The 13691-nt window shown below is 41.0% G+C and overlaps 1 protein-coding gene and 1 long non-coding RNA gene across 2 annotated transcripts in view; one reads left to right on the forward strand and one right to left on the reverse strand.

Moving 5' to 3' along the window:
• Nucleotides 1-1626: 1626 nt before the first annotated feature.
• LOC120525186 lies at nt 1627-7702 on the forward strand. Its single transcript, XR_005632899.1, has 4 exons — nt 1627-1704; nt 1794-1820; nt 7022-7044; nt 7419-7702. It is a non-coding gene; the product is annotated as an uncharacterized LOC120525186 (long non-coding RNA).
• A 1283-nt stretch (nt 7703-8985) lies between these two features.
• The window catches only part of LOC120525185 (kelch-like protein 10), a 44018-nt gene continuing 39312 nt past the window's right edge, over nt 8986-13691 (reverse strand). Inside the window, exon 5 of the mRNA XM_039747283.1 lies at nt 8986-9056. Within this exon, the coding sequence (XP_039603217.1) occupies nt 9003-9056 (54 nt within the window). The 3' untranslated portion in view covers nt 8986-9002. The remainder of the gene's footprint in view (nt 9057-13691) is intronic.

The raw sequence follows: 13691 nt of genomic DNA on the forward strand, positions 1-13691 counted from the left end.
TATTACCCAGAGAAATAACGAAAAGGCAAATAGAGATCGAATATATGGACATAGGTGATATGTCAGAAGTATGTAAATATTGTAAGGCTTTGAAGTCAGGAGAATTTCAAAAACGGAGTTTACCTCACTTGCATTTATTGGTTACTTTGCAAAAAAAAAAAGAAAATATTAACTGCTGATGATGAAGATCATTTTGTCTGTGCTGAAATTCAAAACAGAGAAAGCTATCCTGAATTATGGTACACAATCATTAAACACATCTCACAGAGCTCATTTAAAAGATTCAGCACATTGGGACTCGAAAGATTCAAAATATTGTTTTTACAGAAAAAAAAAATCTTAAAAGTGTGTATCCGGAAAAACAAAAATGGGGGTTGGCGATTGAAGCCCCCTAGTAATTTAAAATATGACTTGGTTATTTCTAAGCTGGGGGTGGATATATCTGTCTCATGTCACTAAGTTAGAGGATTTGGAAATGTTATGATGTTTAGACTTCAAGGAAGTGAAGTTGCCACTTAAATCTGAAAAAAGTCCTTTGAATAGCTGCAGCCAACAAAGGTTGAAGTATATTATATTGTTCTTTTACAAAATATTTAAGTTTAGTAATTACCAAAGTTAAATGGTCTGGACAAGCTGTCAAGGCCCCATCATGTCTGATCTTGAGTTCTTCTATGCATGTGCCCCATTTTGAGTAGGTAAGGCAATATAATTTTATTCTGTGCCATTACCAGTACAGGATCAGAATTATTGGATGGTAGAGGCTGAAGAGCAATGGATGAGTCATGGTGAGTGCTGGTGTGCAGCCATTCCCTGGTGAGAATCATGTGGATGACGGGTTTCTGAACGTGGGTGCTCTGTAGTAATAGTTTGCACTGTTGCCCCATTTTTTGGTGAATGGGATTTTGTTTTTTTATGCATCCAGGGTGACAACATTTTTTTATGTTAATGACATTCTGAGGCTGGTCACTGTACAGTATTGTATGGATTTTGCATGTGCACTAAATGTCTGCATGGATTTTTCTCACATTTCAAAAAATATACATTATAAACTCTAAATTGGTCCTACAGTATATGAGTGAATGTGATGGATGTTTGAGGAAGTGTACCCTACAATGGATAACACAGCATCCAGGGCTGACGTATGCTTTGATGATTTTGTTATTGGCTTAAGCTCCCTAAGACCTCTCAATGGATAAGCTATTATGTTAAAATGAACAACCATATTAATGAATGAATGAACAACATGGGCCAGGTTGCTGCACTAATTGGTCAAAACATTTGTGATGACTGCTGCCAATCACTGTATTAACACTGGAACACTTAATGGTATGGCTATTAATGTTTGTTTACATACTGTATTTGCATTTAAGTAAAGGCAACCATTAGGGGTAATGATATTTACTAGGTAGGCAAGTTTTTTTGAAGATTCTTAGCACCTATGATCTGCCTTTTAGAAAGTACAAAATCCAAATTGATCCAGATCTGTAAGTTCCAAGAAGGCACAGTTAGACGACCAAGAACATTCTTGCATATTGAGAAACACGAAGTCGTGCTCCAGTAAGCATTCGCCACACTCGCAAATCAAGAGAAAACTTCACTTCCCAACTCACTTCGTTGTCGCAGTTTAGTGACGTCACACTCACGGTTGATATACCCCGGATTCACGTTTTTATTTCCTCTTGAAGTTTCTGTCATCCTGAGGAGGTGGGTCGTGAGAATTTAGAATCCTTTATCATCTGTGCTTTAAAATTTCCATCTAGCATCTTAATCGGTATATTTGTTTTCTTTGACAGGCATTTTTCTTCAGGATGCGAGCCAAGGTAAGATTATATTTCGTATTATTTGTTTTTAGCTTGTGATTCTTGTTGCACTGCGATTTGTTCAATCTGTATTTGTTTCTGGTAATTTGTTGTCCCTCTTTTTTTCCCCCTCCTGTAGCCTTGCACTAGATTCCCTCATGTTAGGGTTTACAGTAAACGCGCTTTTCGTATTTGCACACGCCGAATAATCGCGTACGAAGCCTTTCGCCCGGAAGAAATGGCCTGTAGGCCATCGTTTAGTATTGGAGATGGCTTCTTTAAATAGGGCGCAATATCTAATAATAAAAAAAAATGTTGAGTAACTTTCTTCATAAGTTGAGTGGATCACGTCTGTGGAAATCGGACAGGTGTTTAACACGTTTTTCTCTGTTCAAGACCGAATTGATTTGGTGCGGGTTACATTAACTTGGATTGTTCATTACCATCTAATCCACGCATTATTTTCCGAGCAGGTTTGTTCATAAGCACATTCAAGCCCTTGGTTGGATTTGGAGCAGTGGGTCATGTTTCTAAGGAGCAAAGCACGATAACCCCGCATGTCTTAGGGAGGTGGAAGATAGCGGCGGCAGTTGCACAAAACCCTTACGTATTGCCCAGTGGCCACACACATTTGGCAGGCCATGATTTGAGCTGCAGCGGCACGTAAACGCCGCCCACTAACAGCGGGCCACTTTAATTTGGCACAAATCGTTTCTCTTTAAACCCGATATTTACATAAAGTAACTCAAGTTGGTTACTTTCACGACTTGTTCAGAAAGCAGTTTTTTTTTTTTCTTATTTAAAAACCTCCACCAAACAAGCTTTACCTATGCAGGTCAAGCCTGAAATGAATATGTTGTGAAAGTGGAGTGAAGTTGCTTGAACAATTCAACCGGGGTGACCTAACGGTTTGAAGATTACTTGGTTTGAACATACACTAAATGGACAGAAGTATCGGGACGCCTGACCATTACACCAACAGGGACTTTAATGATGATGCATTCAAAGACACAGACTTTAATATGGAGTGTGTGCGCCCCCCCCCAATTTGCAGTAATAACCGTTTCCATTCTACTTGGGAGGCTATCAACAAGATTTTGTGGAAATGTGTGCTCATTCATTCAGTAGAGCATTTATGAGGTTAATGATGTTGGAGAAGGCCTGGCTCGCAAATTCCTTTCCAGTTCGTCCTAAATGTGTTCGATGGTGTTCAGGTCAGTCAAGTTCTTCCACACTGAACTCGTCCAACTACAGTATGTCTTTATGGACCTTGCTTTGTGCACTCGGCCACAGTCATGCTGGAATAGAAAAGGGCCTGCCCCAAACTGTGTCCTTATACGCTTTATATGCGCTGTGAGCCCTGGATCTGTGTGTGTTCAAAGCCAAAATACGACTGAGTGTGTTTGCTGGCTGTCCGTGCTCATATTTGGTTGTAAGTCGGGCATGTCTTGCAAGAATCTCATGTTGTATGTCATCGTGAGACAGTCCTGGGTCAATCAAGTTGGAAGCATAGCCTTGTCCAAAATGTTGTGGTATGTTGAAGCATTAAGATTGCCCATCACTAGAAGTAAGGGGCTAGGGCTAAGCCCAACCCCTGAAAAACAGCCCCACACTGTTATCCCACCTCCACCAAACTTTACTGTTGGCACATTGCAGTCAGTCAGGTAACGTTCTGGCATCTGACAAACGCAGAGTCGCCCATCTGACTGCCAAACGGAGAAGAATACAACATGTTTCCACTGGTCCGCAGTCCAGTGGCGGTGTACTTTACACCACTCCATTCAGCACAGTTTTGTGTGTGCATTAATGCCAGTGGGAGTTTGGAGCTCTTCAGCTATGGAATCGACTTTATCATTATGCACCTTAGCATAATGTTGACCCCGCTCTGAGACTTTATGTGGTCTTCCCCTTCGTGGCTAAGTTGCTGTTGTACCTAAAAGTGTCCCCTTTCCAATAATACCACTTACAGTTGACTGTGGAATATCCAGCAAGAATGAAATTTCACGAACTGTCTAATTGCAAAGGTGGCATCCTGTCACAGTAGCTCTTTAGAACAACCCATAAATGTTTATAAATGGAGACTGCATGGTTAGGTGCTTGATATTTTTACACCTGTGGCAACAGATCTGATTGAAACACTTGCGTTGAATACTTTTGTCCATGTAGTGTATATTGGTGGCAGTAAAATGTCTAAAGTCCTTACATTTTTATGTGCTGCTGATAAATCATATGGCAGACATCCATTATATCCCAATAACAGGGTCACGGGGGGTCTGCTGGAGCCAATCCCAGCCAGCACAGGGTGCAAGGCAGGAACAAACCCCGGGCAGGGCGCCAGCCCACCCCAGGAACACACTAGGGACAATTTAGATTTGCCAGTGCACTTAACCTACATGTTTTTGGACGGTGGGAGGAAACCCATGCAGACACGGGGAATGGCGGACATGCGCTGTGCCGTTTTTTTATATTTATTTTTTTTAAACTGCTGACTGTATGATCGTTGTATAAGAGCTCATTCGGTCCAAATGACATGCCACTGCGTGGAGGATGAGACTACATGTCTACAAAGTCCTGACAGAAAACATGATGGCCACAGGCTTGTCAACAAAGAAAAGATGGAGACGCAACTGGGCCCACGGGTGATTGAGGGCGGGCACTAAAGTCTATTTTATGAAGAGAATTAGAGAGATGTAGTTTAGCGTTGAGTGTGTTTGGTTTTCTCCCCCCACGATAAAAGTTTACTAAGATGCTCCTGTTGTTGGCCATTTAGTTGTTTGTGTTACTCTGCTTGTTCTTTGCAATCAGAGATGTAAAAATTTGCATGACAATACCCAATATACAATATACTGTAATTGATGCACAGCGACTTTAGAAAATCGGGTCGTTGGACTGTTCAAACCACAAGACATCTGACACAAATTTCTGACCTGATAAATTCTTCAAATTGAAAGACGGCTCAATTGTAGAATGCAGTCAGGCTTCTTACTCCCTCTCATGCTGCATGTGGACCGATGGCCAGTGAAGCTGTAATTTGAGAAGACTTGGAAAGTCAGTAGGCCACTGCAAATCTGGCTTAGAAGCACAGCGTATGCCCGGTGTAACACAAGAGTGAGTTTGTTTTACAGGGTAGTTGTGTGATTGTATGGACTCTGAAATAAGGGAGCACTCAACTTGGCTGAATGCTTTTCCCTCTCCCACCCTTTTTTTATTAGACTGTAAGGGCATGTTGCAATATGGTATTTCTCCAGCATGTGTATTGTTTGGTGGCCCCCTTTTCTTAATGTTAGGAAGTTGGAGGAGAGCTCTTGTCAGCCCAGTTGTGTAATGGGACATGCCCAGTGAGCCACCGCGACAAAATCAAGAGCTTGATTTTTGTTTTTAGTTTGGAGTTCTTTTATGTGCATGAGATTGTGGCTGATGTTACTGTACCTGTTAACACTACAAGTTCTGTCAGGCAATACGTTATTTGTTCTCACAAAAAGGGAGAAGCATGGCAGTGCTGGTTGGCAAATCTGACGTACCCCTTTGACTAGAGGTCGTGTAACGTGACGTTGCCTTTGGGCAGTTCTCCCAGCAAGTGGAGAGGTGCTCTAAAAGCAGGGAAATAACGGCACTTGTTAGGCATTATGGCTGTGTAGCCGGCTTCTTTATTTTAAGTGCTATTTCATTCTTGTATGGTGCTTTTCAGAGTGTGAGCCCAGCGTGGGGCAACAAGTTTATAGGGTACTGTCATGTGTACAGAGTAAAGTGAAATGCTTACGTTCATGGGCTAATCTGCATCTAACACTCCAGCGCTGTTATTACTAAGTAGAACTTTCAAGTTTCATAAGATATGTACACATAAATCAGTAATTTTTTTAAACGTGTCTGCCTTATACAGAAGGTTTTCTGGGTAATTGTAATGAAATAACCGTCAACAGTCTTATGAAACCTGCAAGACTTCTACTTTTGTAATTTGTTGTCCGTGTGTTTTCCTTCTTCGTTCATGCCATTCATTTACATCATCTTAGTGAATTGAAGGCAGTCGGCAGCATTGTCACATAAAGGCCAGTGGTGTAGTGTGACATGTCCAGCAGCCGACTCCACGCTAGACTGCGACTCTCGAGCCCCAACAGGACTGATTTATGCCTTTAGTCATAGGGATGGCTGTGTGTGCGCATGACAGTGGACAACCAATAAATGGTCATCTGGAAATTAAAATTCAGTGACAAGGAATAAGGAAAGCTGGTGTTTTGGATCTCGCAAACTGAAGAGAAGTTTGTCTGTTGTCACGTATTTTGCATACCACAAGGAGTTTGAGACTTAACACTTTGTACAGCATGGGCACCACAATATTGGCTGTCAGAAAAAGGAGCAAGCACGACCGCTGGAATGACTGAACTTGACATGCTCAGTGATATCCAGTCATGTAAAGTGACATGCCCAGTGATTGAGAGCCACCGTTCATTTTGTGCCGTTTCTAGTAATATATTTTTACACAATAATTACAAAGAGATCTAAATGACAGTGTTGTTTCTGGGTGGAAACTGAGCAGATGTCAATGCCGTCTGAAGCACAAAGGCCCTCCTCCATGTGTGCTGTGTCAGATTTTCAATATTCCCAATTCATTCACACTGGGTGAGTTCCACATGCACCATTCCACTGCTTGAAGAAAGTTTACTTTGTGGAACGTGAGGCTCTTACTCGCTTGTTTGTGCTTTACCTTGCTCTCTGTTTTTGTATCCATCTTCAGTTACACTTTCTTTTCCACCCAGTTTGCCTCTTGAATGTGGTCACACTGGTAGTGACTAAAGAGAGTACTCCTGTTCCACTTTTACTGCCTAAGGGGATTCTCAATCAAAAGTCATTTTAGCCATTTGTGAAGCCTTTCTCTCTCCAAGCTGTTTCAAGGATTATTAAACGATTTAGCATTTAGTTGTTTAATGGATTTATCGTTTATGATGTAAACAAGTCAGACTGTCTTAAGAATGCATGTTACAACATCTCTTGTGTTCTTTAGTTCCTCATGAGAGGCTCTAAGTGTACAGAAGTTGAGTAGTATTGGTGTATTGGTATCTGCATAAACACTCCGGGTGCAGCTTTGTAACCAATTCTTGCCGTAGCCAATCTTTTACTCTGTTGTGGGATTTACATCATGTATGATGCGTGTATTTAGAGTTATTTAATTAATTTTATTTTTTTTCTTTTCCTTCTCCACAATATTACTCCTCATCTTGTCTTAGTGGAGGAAGAAGCGTATGAGACGGTGAGTACTCTTTATACCTTTTATAGTATACTGGTCCATGTTGCACATATTTCAAGAGGTTGGTGTAAATTAGTGTAATGAATACGTTGCAAATTTGAGTTGGCAATGGATTATTAAAAAAAAAAAAAGTGAGCTTGGCTTTCGAATGAACTTTTTGGGTGAATTTATTCAACGAGCCTAAAGCAAATAAATAACTGAACTACACTAGCAGTAAATTAGTTTTGTCAGGGTTGACACGACTGTTCTGCATTTTTCTTGTATTGCTACCATCCAGTATACTCAAGTGAATTTACTATATTTTTGAATGTTGGTGCACTAGAGAGATTGGTCATTTAAACTAATTTTTACATTTTTTTTTTAAATTTATTTAATAGGCTAAAGCGCAAAAGAAGAAAGATGAGGCAGAGGTCCAAGTAGAATGTTTCTACAGTTTGACCGGACTGGCAGTGAATCTCGCCCAGCTGTTGTAGAGACTGACTGTCTGAGACCTGAAATTTATTTTGTACTGCAGACCCCACCTTCTGGGACCCACCCAAGAAATCTCATTTTGTGGAAATTCGCTTGCCAGTATCCGGGACCTGCCTAAAAAGAACCTCATTTTGTGGAATCTCAATGTGCTACAGTAGCATTGTATGAAATAAATTTGAGGATACATTTTTTTTTTTGATTCATTATTAAAAATGTCTAAAGTTGGTTAGTACTAGGGTGTTGTACCGTATTTAGACATTATGAATGTAGAGAATGTAATTTTACTTGGCTTTTGTCTAAAATTGGTTACAAAAGGGACTGAAACAAAAGCACAGTGTTCAGATAGTTTTTGGGGGTTTTATCCAAATCATTAACACCAGGGCAGTGTTTGTAACATTGAGTTAGATCCCAACATGGATGCCAGGTAGATTCTTGCTTCAACATATTGTGAAGCTCTCCATTACAAGAAATAACTTGAGTTTTGAGTGTGCTGTGTCACAGAAGCACACAATCTGTGGAGACTGATTTATTATTACTTAATTCTGTGTTGTACTGTGGCTGTAAGGTGCATTTCTTTTCCCCTACTCCTTTCCTTCATCTATGCTGAGAATAGGCCAGTGTCTTTTTGGTAAGAATTCATGGAACCGAAACCATTTCAACCTTGAATGGTGCATGAAGCCAATAAAAGTATGATTCAAAAAGGTATTCTACGTAAAACTACTTAGCGTTTTGAATATCACTTTTGAACACTAGTAAAGAAAATAATGCAAACAGAAGAATTGATTGAATTTTTCAGTAATAAATATAACCAGCGTGATAAGCTGAAGTAAATTCTGCATCCGTTTGCAGGTTGTGCTTTTACCACCAAATGGCTGCAAAGAATTGAGCAAGTTGGCCCCAGTAACCGCACACAACACAGGGCCGTGTTTGTTGCAGTAATATATATATGTAGTTTTTTAATTGAGCATTTGTCATAGGTGATGAAATACGTTTATACACGAACAACAAAATTATTGGATGTTTGGCTTAAACTGTACAACAAAACCTACAACCTATCACAAATATTTAAAGCAATAATGTAGGGAGGCAGTGAATCGTCAGTAACTTTAAAACAAGTCCTTCAGGCACACTAATGCCAGAGTAGCGCTTCAACTTCCCTCTGTATAGTTGCATTGCTCCCATGGCTACAGGTAGAAATTCTTGCTGTTTATTTTTTTTCCTGCTGTACGAGAGAATACAATGGCAGGCGTTCACATATAAGTTGAAGGCATTTGTCATGTTCTTGTTGACATTTCATTCCTTAATTCATATTCCTGAACCAACTCATCGTGTAGTCCTTGAGTTTGGTGAATTGTGAGGTTTTCTCGTACTCGACCGGCTGCTCTCATTCTTTGTCTAGCAGTGCAGATTGCCCACTCTAAAGACGCATCTTGACAAGATCTTCCTTCTCATCTCTGTTGCATTGTTCTGGGGCCCAAAACTGTCTTCAGTCACACAGTCAGTAATCCATGTGACTGACAGGCCGACCTAGCCACTCTTGTGTCCTGCTTGTAGGAAACAAAATATACACAAATTTGAGTAGGTGACTAAAATAATGGACAGAAACTGACAACATCAAAATGTTTTTTGAATGTGGTGTAGATTGTGCATAATGGCGTCCTTCACTATGGTTATTTGTTCTTTAGAGATGGAACTGGCATGGATGAGAGATCCTTCAAATTTGACCATATTGTGTGGTTTGATGTCCGTCAGTGGTCAGGTTTACTTGGAGGATTTTTTTTTTATACTAAATTATTTTTATGTGGCATTAACATATGGGGCAGAAACCTCTTGTGCAGGAGGTCTGCCAGGGTATGATGAATCAAGTCGGCACTCCAAGTACCCTACCACCTTTAGGTGTAATAAGTTGTGTGGCAAAAGAACAAAACTTTCCTGTGTCTTTTATACCCTTCGTTCACTTTCACCTAAAGCACTCCTGTGGATGTAACAGAACACTTGTGGGCTTCAGTGGTAAGCTTATTGTGAAATGAGATTTGTGAATTAGTCACCTCAGCTGAAACATAACAAAGGTTGAGCTAAGAAGAAGAAGACAGTTCAGGAGATAGAGGACTGAAAGGAGCAGACAAGCATAAAGTCAAAAACAAAGAGCTGAATGAGAGACTTGGAAAACTGAAAATTAAGCATGAAAGCACCAAAACACATGCTGCAGTGAAATACAAGGATGCAGCTGACTGAGAAAGGTAGCATGGCCTTCTGAGGGGGAAACGGGTGTGTGAAATCTCACAGGAGCATCCATGAGGAACGTGCCTATGTGTGCAAATTATACCTGAGCCCAGAGGTCATTTGGTTCAAGCTTTCCAAAAAAAAAAAAAACTGCCCCTGAAGCTCAAAGTTGGGAAGCAATGGACAAGTCTGAAAAAGACAAAGCCAACAAAGGTCTGTGGAGCACCTAGCATGCAGGTAAGCTGTAATGAATTGCACGGTGAGGTATCTATGTGAGATTTCGAGTTTTAGTTTCTTTATGTTAAGCAAGTGATTCCTAGTAACTTTCATTGGTCATGGACTGAATCAGCCCTGATGTGTGTGTGTGTCCACCCTTTGATGGCCTGGTGTCCTATCCAGGTATTATTTCTGCCTGGTGTCTATTGTTTGTTGAGATAGGCTGCGTCTTCCCTACCACCCTACCCTGAATAACAACAAGATGGACGGATGGATGAATCTGGGTTGTGGGGACCAGCAGCCTCTGTAAAGGAAACGGTCAGTCATGCATAGCATACACCCTGCCAACCTCGGAAGGGGCAAATCAGAGTCTCTAATCAACTTAATAAACTGGGGTAACCAGAGAGAAACCCAATGCAGATAGATAATGGGGGAGAATGTAGGCCACCACATAGACTGTCTAAGCTGGAGTTCAAGTCCCTGGCTTCTTGGAAGTGTGGGGCAGCAGCGCAAACCATTGTGTCACCATAGCTCCCAGTATGTTGTATATAAATAAAATGAATGTGTATGGCATACAAAAATAGCTTAATTGATTTTCATGAAGTGTAAGGACAGAGATCTGGGGCCTCTAAATTGTTTTTGTCAGCTATTTTTAAACAAAATGGGAATGAATTTACATGTGTTTGTTAATGTACTACACAAAATGGCTTACAACATTGGTTGATAAGATATTGTACTTGTCATTTTCAAACTAAATGGTGGCTTCAAATTCACAAGTGATGCAAATCAACTTAGCAAACACTTCATTAGTAGGTTGGGGTATTTTAACAACACCTTTAGAAGGTATTGGGGCTCTTTTACTATTAAACCATTTAACAGAAGGGGTAAACAATAAAAAAATAAATAATAATTACATTTTTATAGCACTTTTCTAACCTAACCAAGTGCTTTACATTGAGAGTGGGGGGCCACCCCAACCATCACCAATGTGCTGCATCCAGCTGATGCAATGGCAGCCATTCTTGCACCGGTATGCTCATCACACATTCGCTATTAGATGGTGAAGGGGTGAGAGCGATAGTTAAGACAGTAAGGAGCAGGGGGTGATTAGGGGGCCAGAATGACCAGGCCATGGAGGGAAGTTTAGCCAGGACACACCCTGCTCTTTTTGAAAGATGCCACAGGCTGTCAGGACCACAATTTTACATTTCTTTCAAAGGATGATCCAGATATTGCAGCCCAGTATCCCCATCACTGCACCGGGGCATTGGGATCCATAAACAGATCATGGGGTAAGTGCCCCCTGCTGTCCTCTCTAACACTTCTTCCACCAGCAACCAAAGTGTTTGTTTCCTAGATACTCCCACCCATTTACTGATGGGACCCAAACAAGTGGATTACCTGCTCTGAAGTGCAGAAGGTATGGCTGCTAACAAGTATGGGCATTGGGAAGGGAAGCTGGATGTCGATGGAGTGATGATCATTCTAATATACAATGTATATACACTGCCTGGCCAAAAAAAAAGCCGCATTCTGGATTTAACTAAGCAAATAGGTACAAGCCTCCTATTGGATAATTGCTGCATGGGCGATTATCTTTCAGCTGGCAGCACGTTATTTAACCCCAACTGGTGCAATGAGTTGCTTCTCATTTCTTAAACAACCATGTCAAAAGACACATCTTGTGGTCGTGGAAAAGATGTTAGTCTGTTTGAGAAGGGTCAAATCATTGGCATGCATCAAGCAGAGAAAACATCTTAGGAGATTGCAGAAACTACTAAAATTGGGTTAAGAACTGTCCAACACATTATTAAAAACTGGAAGGATAGTTGGGACCCATCATCTTCGAGGAAGAAATGTGGCTGGAAAAAAATCCTGAATGATCGTGATCGGCGATCACTTAAACGTTTGGTAAATCAAATTGAAAAAAAAACAACAGTAGAACTCAGGTCTATGTTTAATAGTGAAAGTAAGAGCATTTCCACATGCACAATGCGAAGGGAACTCAAGGGATTGGGACTGAACAGCTGTTTAGCCGTAAGAAAACCACTAATCAGTAAGGCAAACTGGAAAAAAAAGGCTTCAATTTGCTAGGGAGCATAAAGATTGGACTCTGGAGCAATGGAAGAAGGTCATGTGGTCTGATAAGTCCAGATTTACCCTGTTCCAGAGTGATGGGCGCATCAGGGTAAGCAGAGAGGCAGATGAAGTGATGCACCCATCATGCCTAGTGCCTACTGTACAAGCCTGTGGGGGCAGTGCTATGATCTGGGGTTGCTGCAGTTGGTCAGTTCCAAGTTTAGCAACAGTATGTGCTCAAGAATGAGGTCAGCTGACTACCTGAATATACTGAATGACCAGGTTATTCCATCAATGGATTTTTTTCTTCCCTGATGGCACGGGCATATTCCAAGATGACAAAGCCAGGATTCATCGTGCTCAAATTGTGAAAGAGTGGTTCAGGGAGCATGAGACATCATTTTCACACATGGATTGGCCACCACAGAGTCCAGACCTTAACCCCATTGAGAATCTTTTGGGATGTGCTAGAGAAGGCTTTGCGCAGCGGGTCTGACTCTACCATCATCAATGCAAGATCTTTGTGAAAAATTAATGCAACACTGGATGGAACTAAATCTTGTTACATTGCAGAAGCTTATCGAAACAATGCCACAGCAAATGCATGCCGTAATCAAAGCTAAAGGTGGTCCAACAAAATATTAGAGTGTGGGACCATTTTTTTTGGTGGCGACTTTTTTTTGGACAGGCAGTGTATTTACAACTCTGTACGCTAAAACCTTCTATGAAAATGTGGCTGACAGGGAATGGTAAAATGGAATTTGTCTTCTTCATCCCCAACTTCCTATAACACCATCTTAATTTAGATCAAACACCACTAATTCCACCAGGATTAGCTTTAGCATAGTCTCGCTGAAGCCAGGCATATTGAGACAACCATTAGTGATTTGTTTATAAAACTCGGTGGGGACAATTGGCTCACTATTTCTCAGGCAATCCAACACCTCATGAAGGCAGCGCTCAAAGCCCTGCTCTTGTTAACCTGGTTGGCAAGCTTCGGATTACGATGAACCGTCTACAGTTGAAAAGTCTGCTAAAAAAAAAACCCAATTAGACATATAAAAATGTGCCGCATGTGCAGAGAGCAAATTACATGTCTCTCTATTATAAAAGAAAATCTTGAGACGAGACTATTGCCAAGAGAGTCCCAGCCCCCTCTCAACCATTTTCAACCACACCCACGGTCCTCTCACCTCTCATTCATGTGAATGCTTTTGTCAGACACAGTTCCTACGCTCTCAGCTCTTATAAATTTTATCAGGACAATAATTTTATACATTTTAGATGACACGTCAACGACTAAGCGAAGAAGAAAAACATTCGAAAAAGTCGTTTTATTTATTAGAGAGAAAGAAACGATATTCACTCATGGGCAGTTATATGTTGTGTTGTCACGATATAAGTCCAAACACAAAATCAAAATTCAATGCTATCTTGAAGAAAAGTTAATTCCAAATATTGTTTTTACTAAAGTTTTAAAGTAAAAGTGAAAATAATGCATATGTAACAATTCCCAGGTGGCACGGTGGCACAGTGGGTAGTGCTGCTGCCTCGCAGTCTGGAGACCCGGGTTTGCTTCCCGGGTCCTCCCTGCGTGGAGTTTGCATGTTCTCCCCGTGTCTGCTCCGGTTTCTTCTCACAGTCCAAAGACATGCAGGTTA

This window comes from Polypterus senegalus, chromosome 3 (assembly GCF_016835505.1).
Source record: "Polypterus senegalus isolate Bchr_013 chromosome 3, ASM1683550v1, whole genome shotgun sequence".
Taxonomy (NCBI): domain Eukaryota; kingdom Metazoa; phylum Chordata; class Cladistia; order Polypteriformes; family Polypteridae; genus Polypterus; species Polypterus senegalus.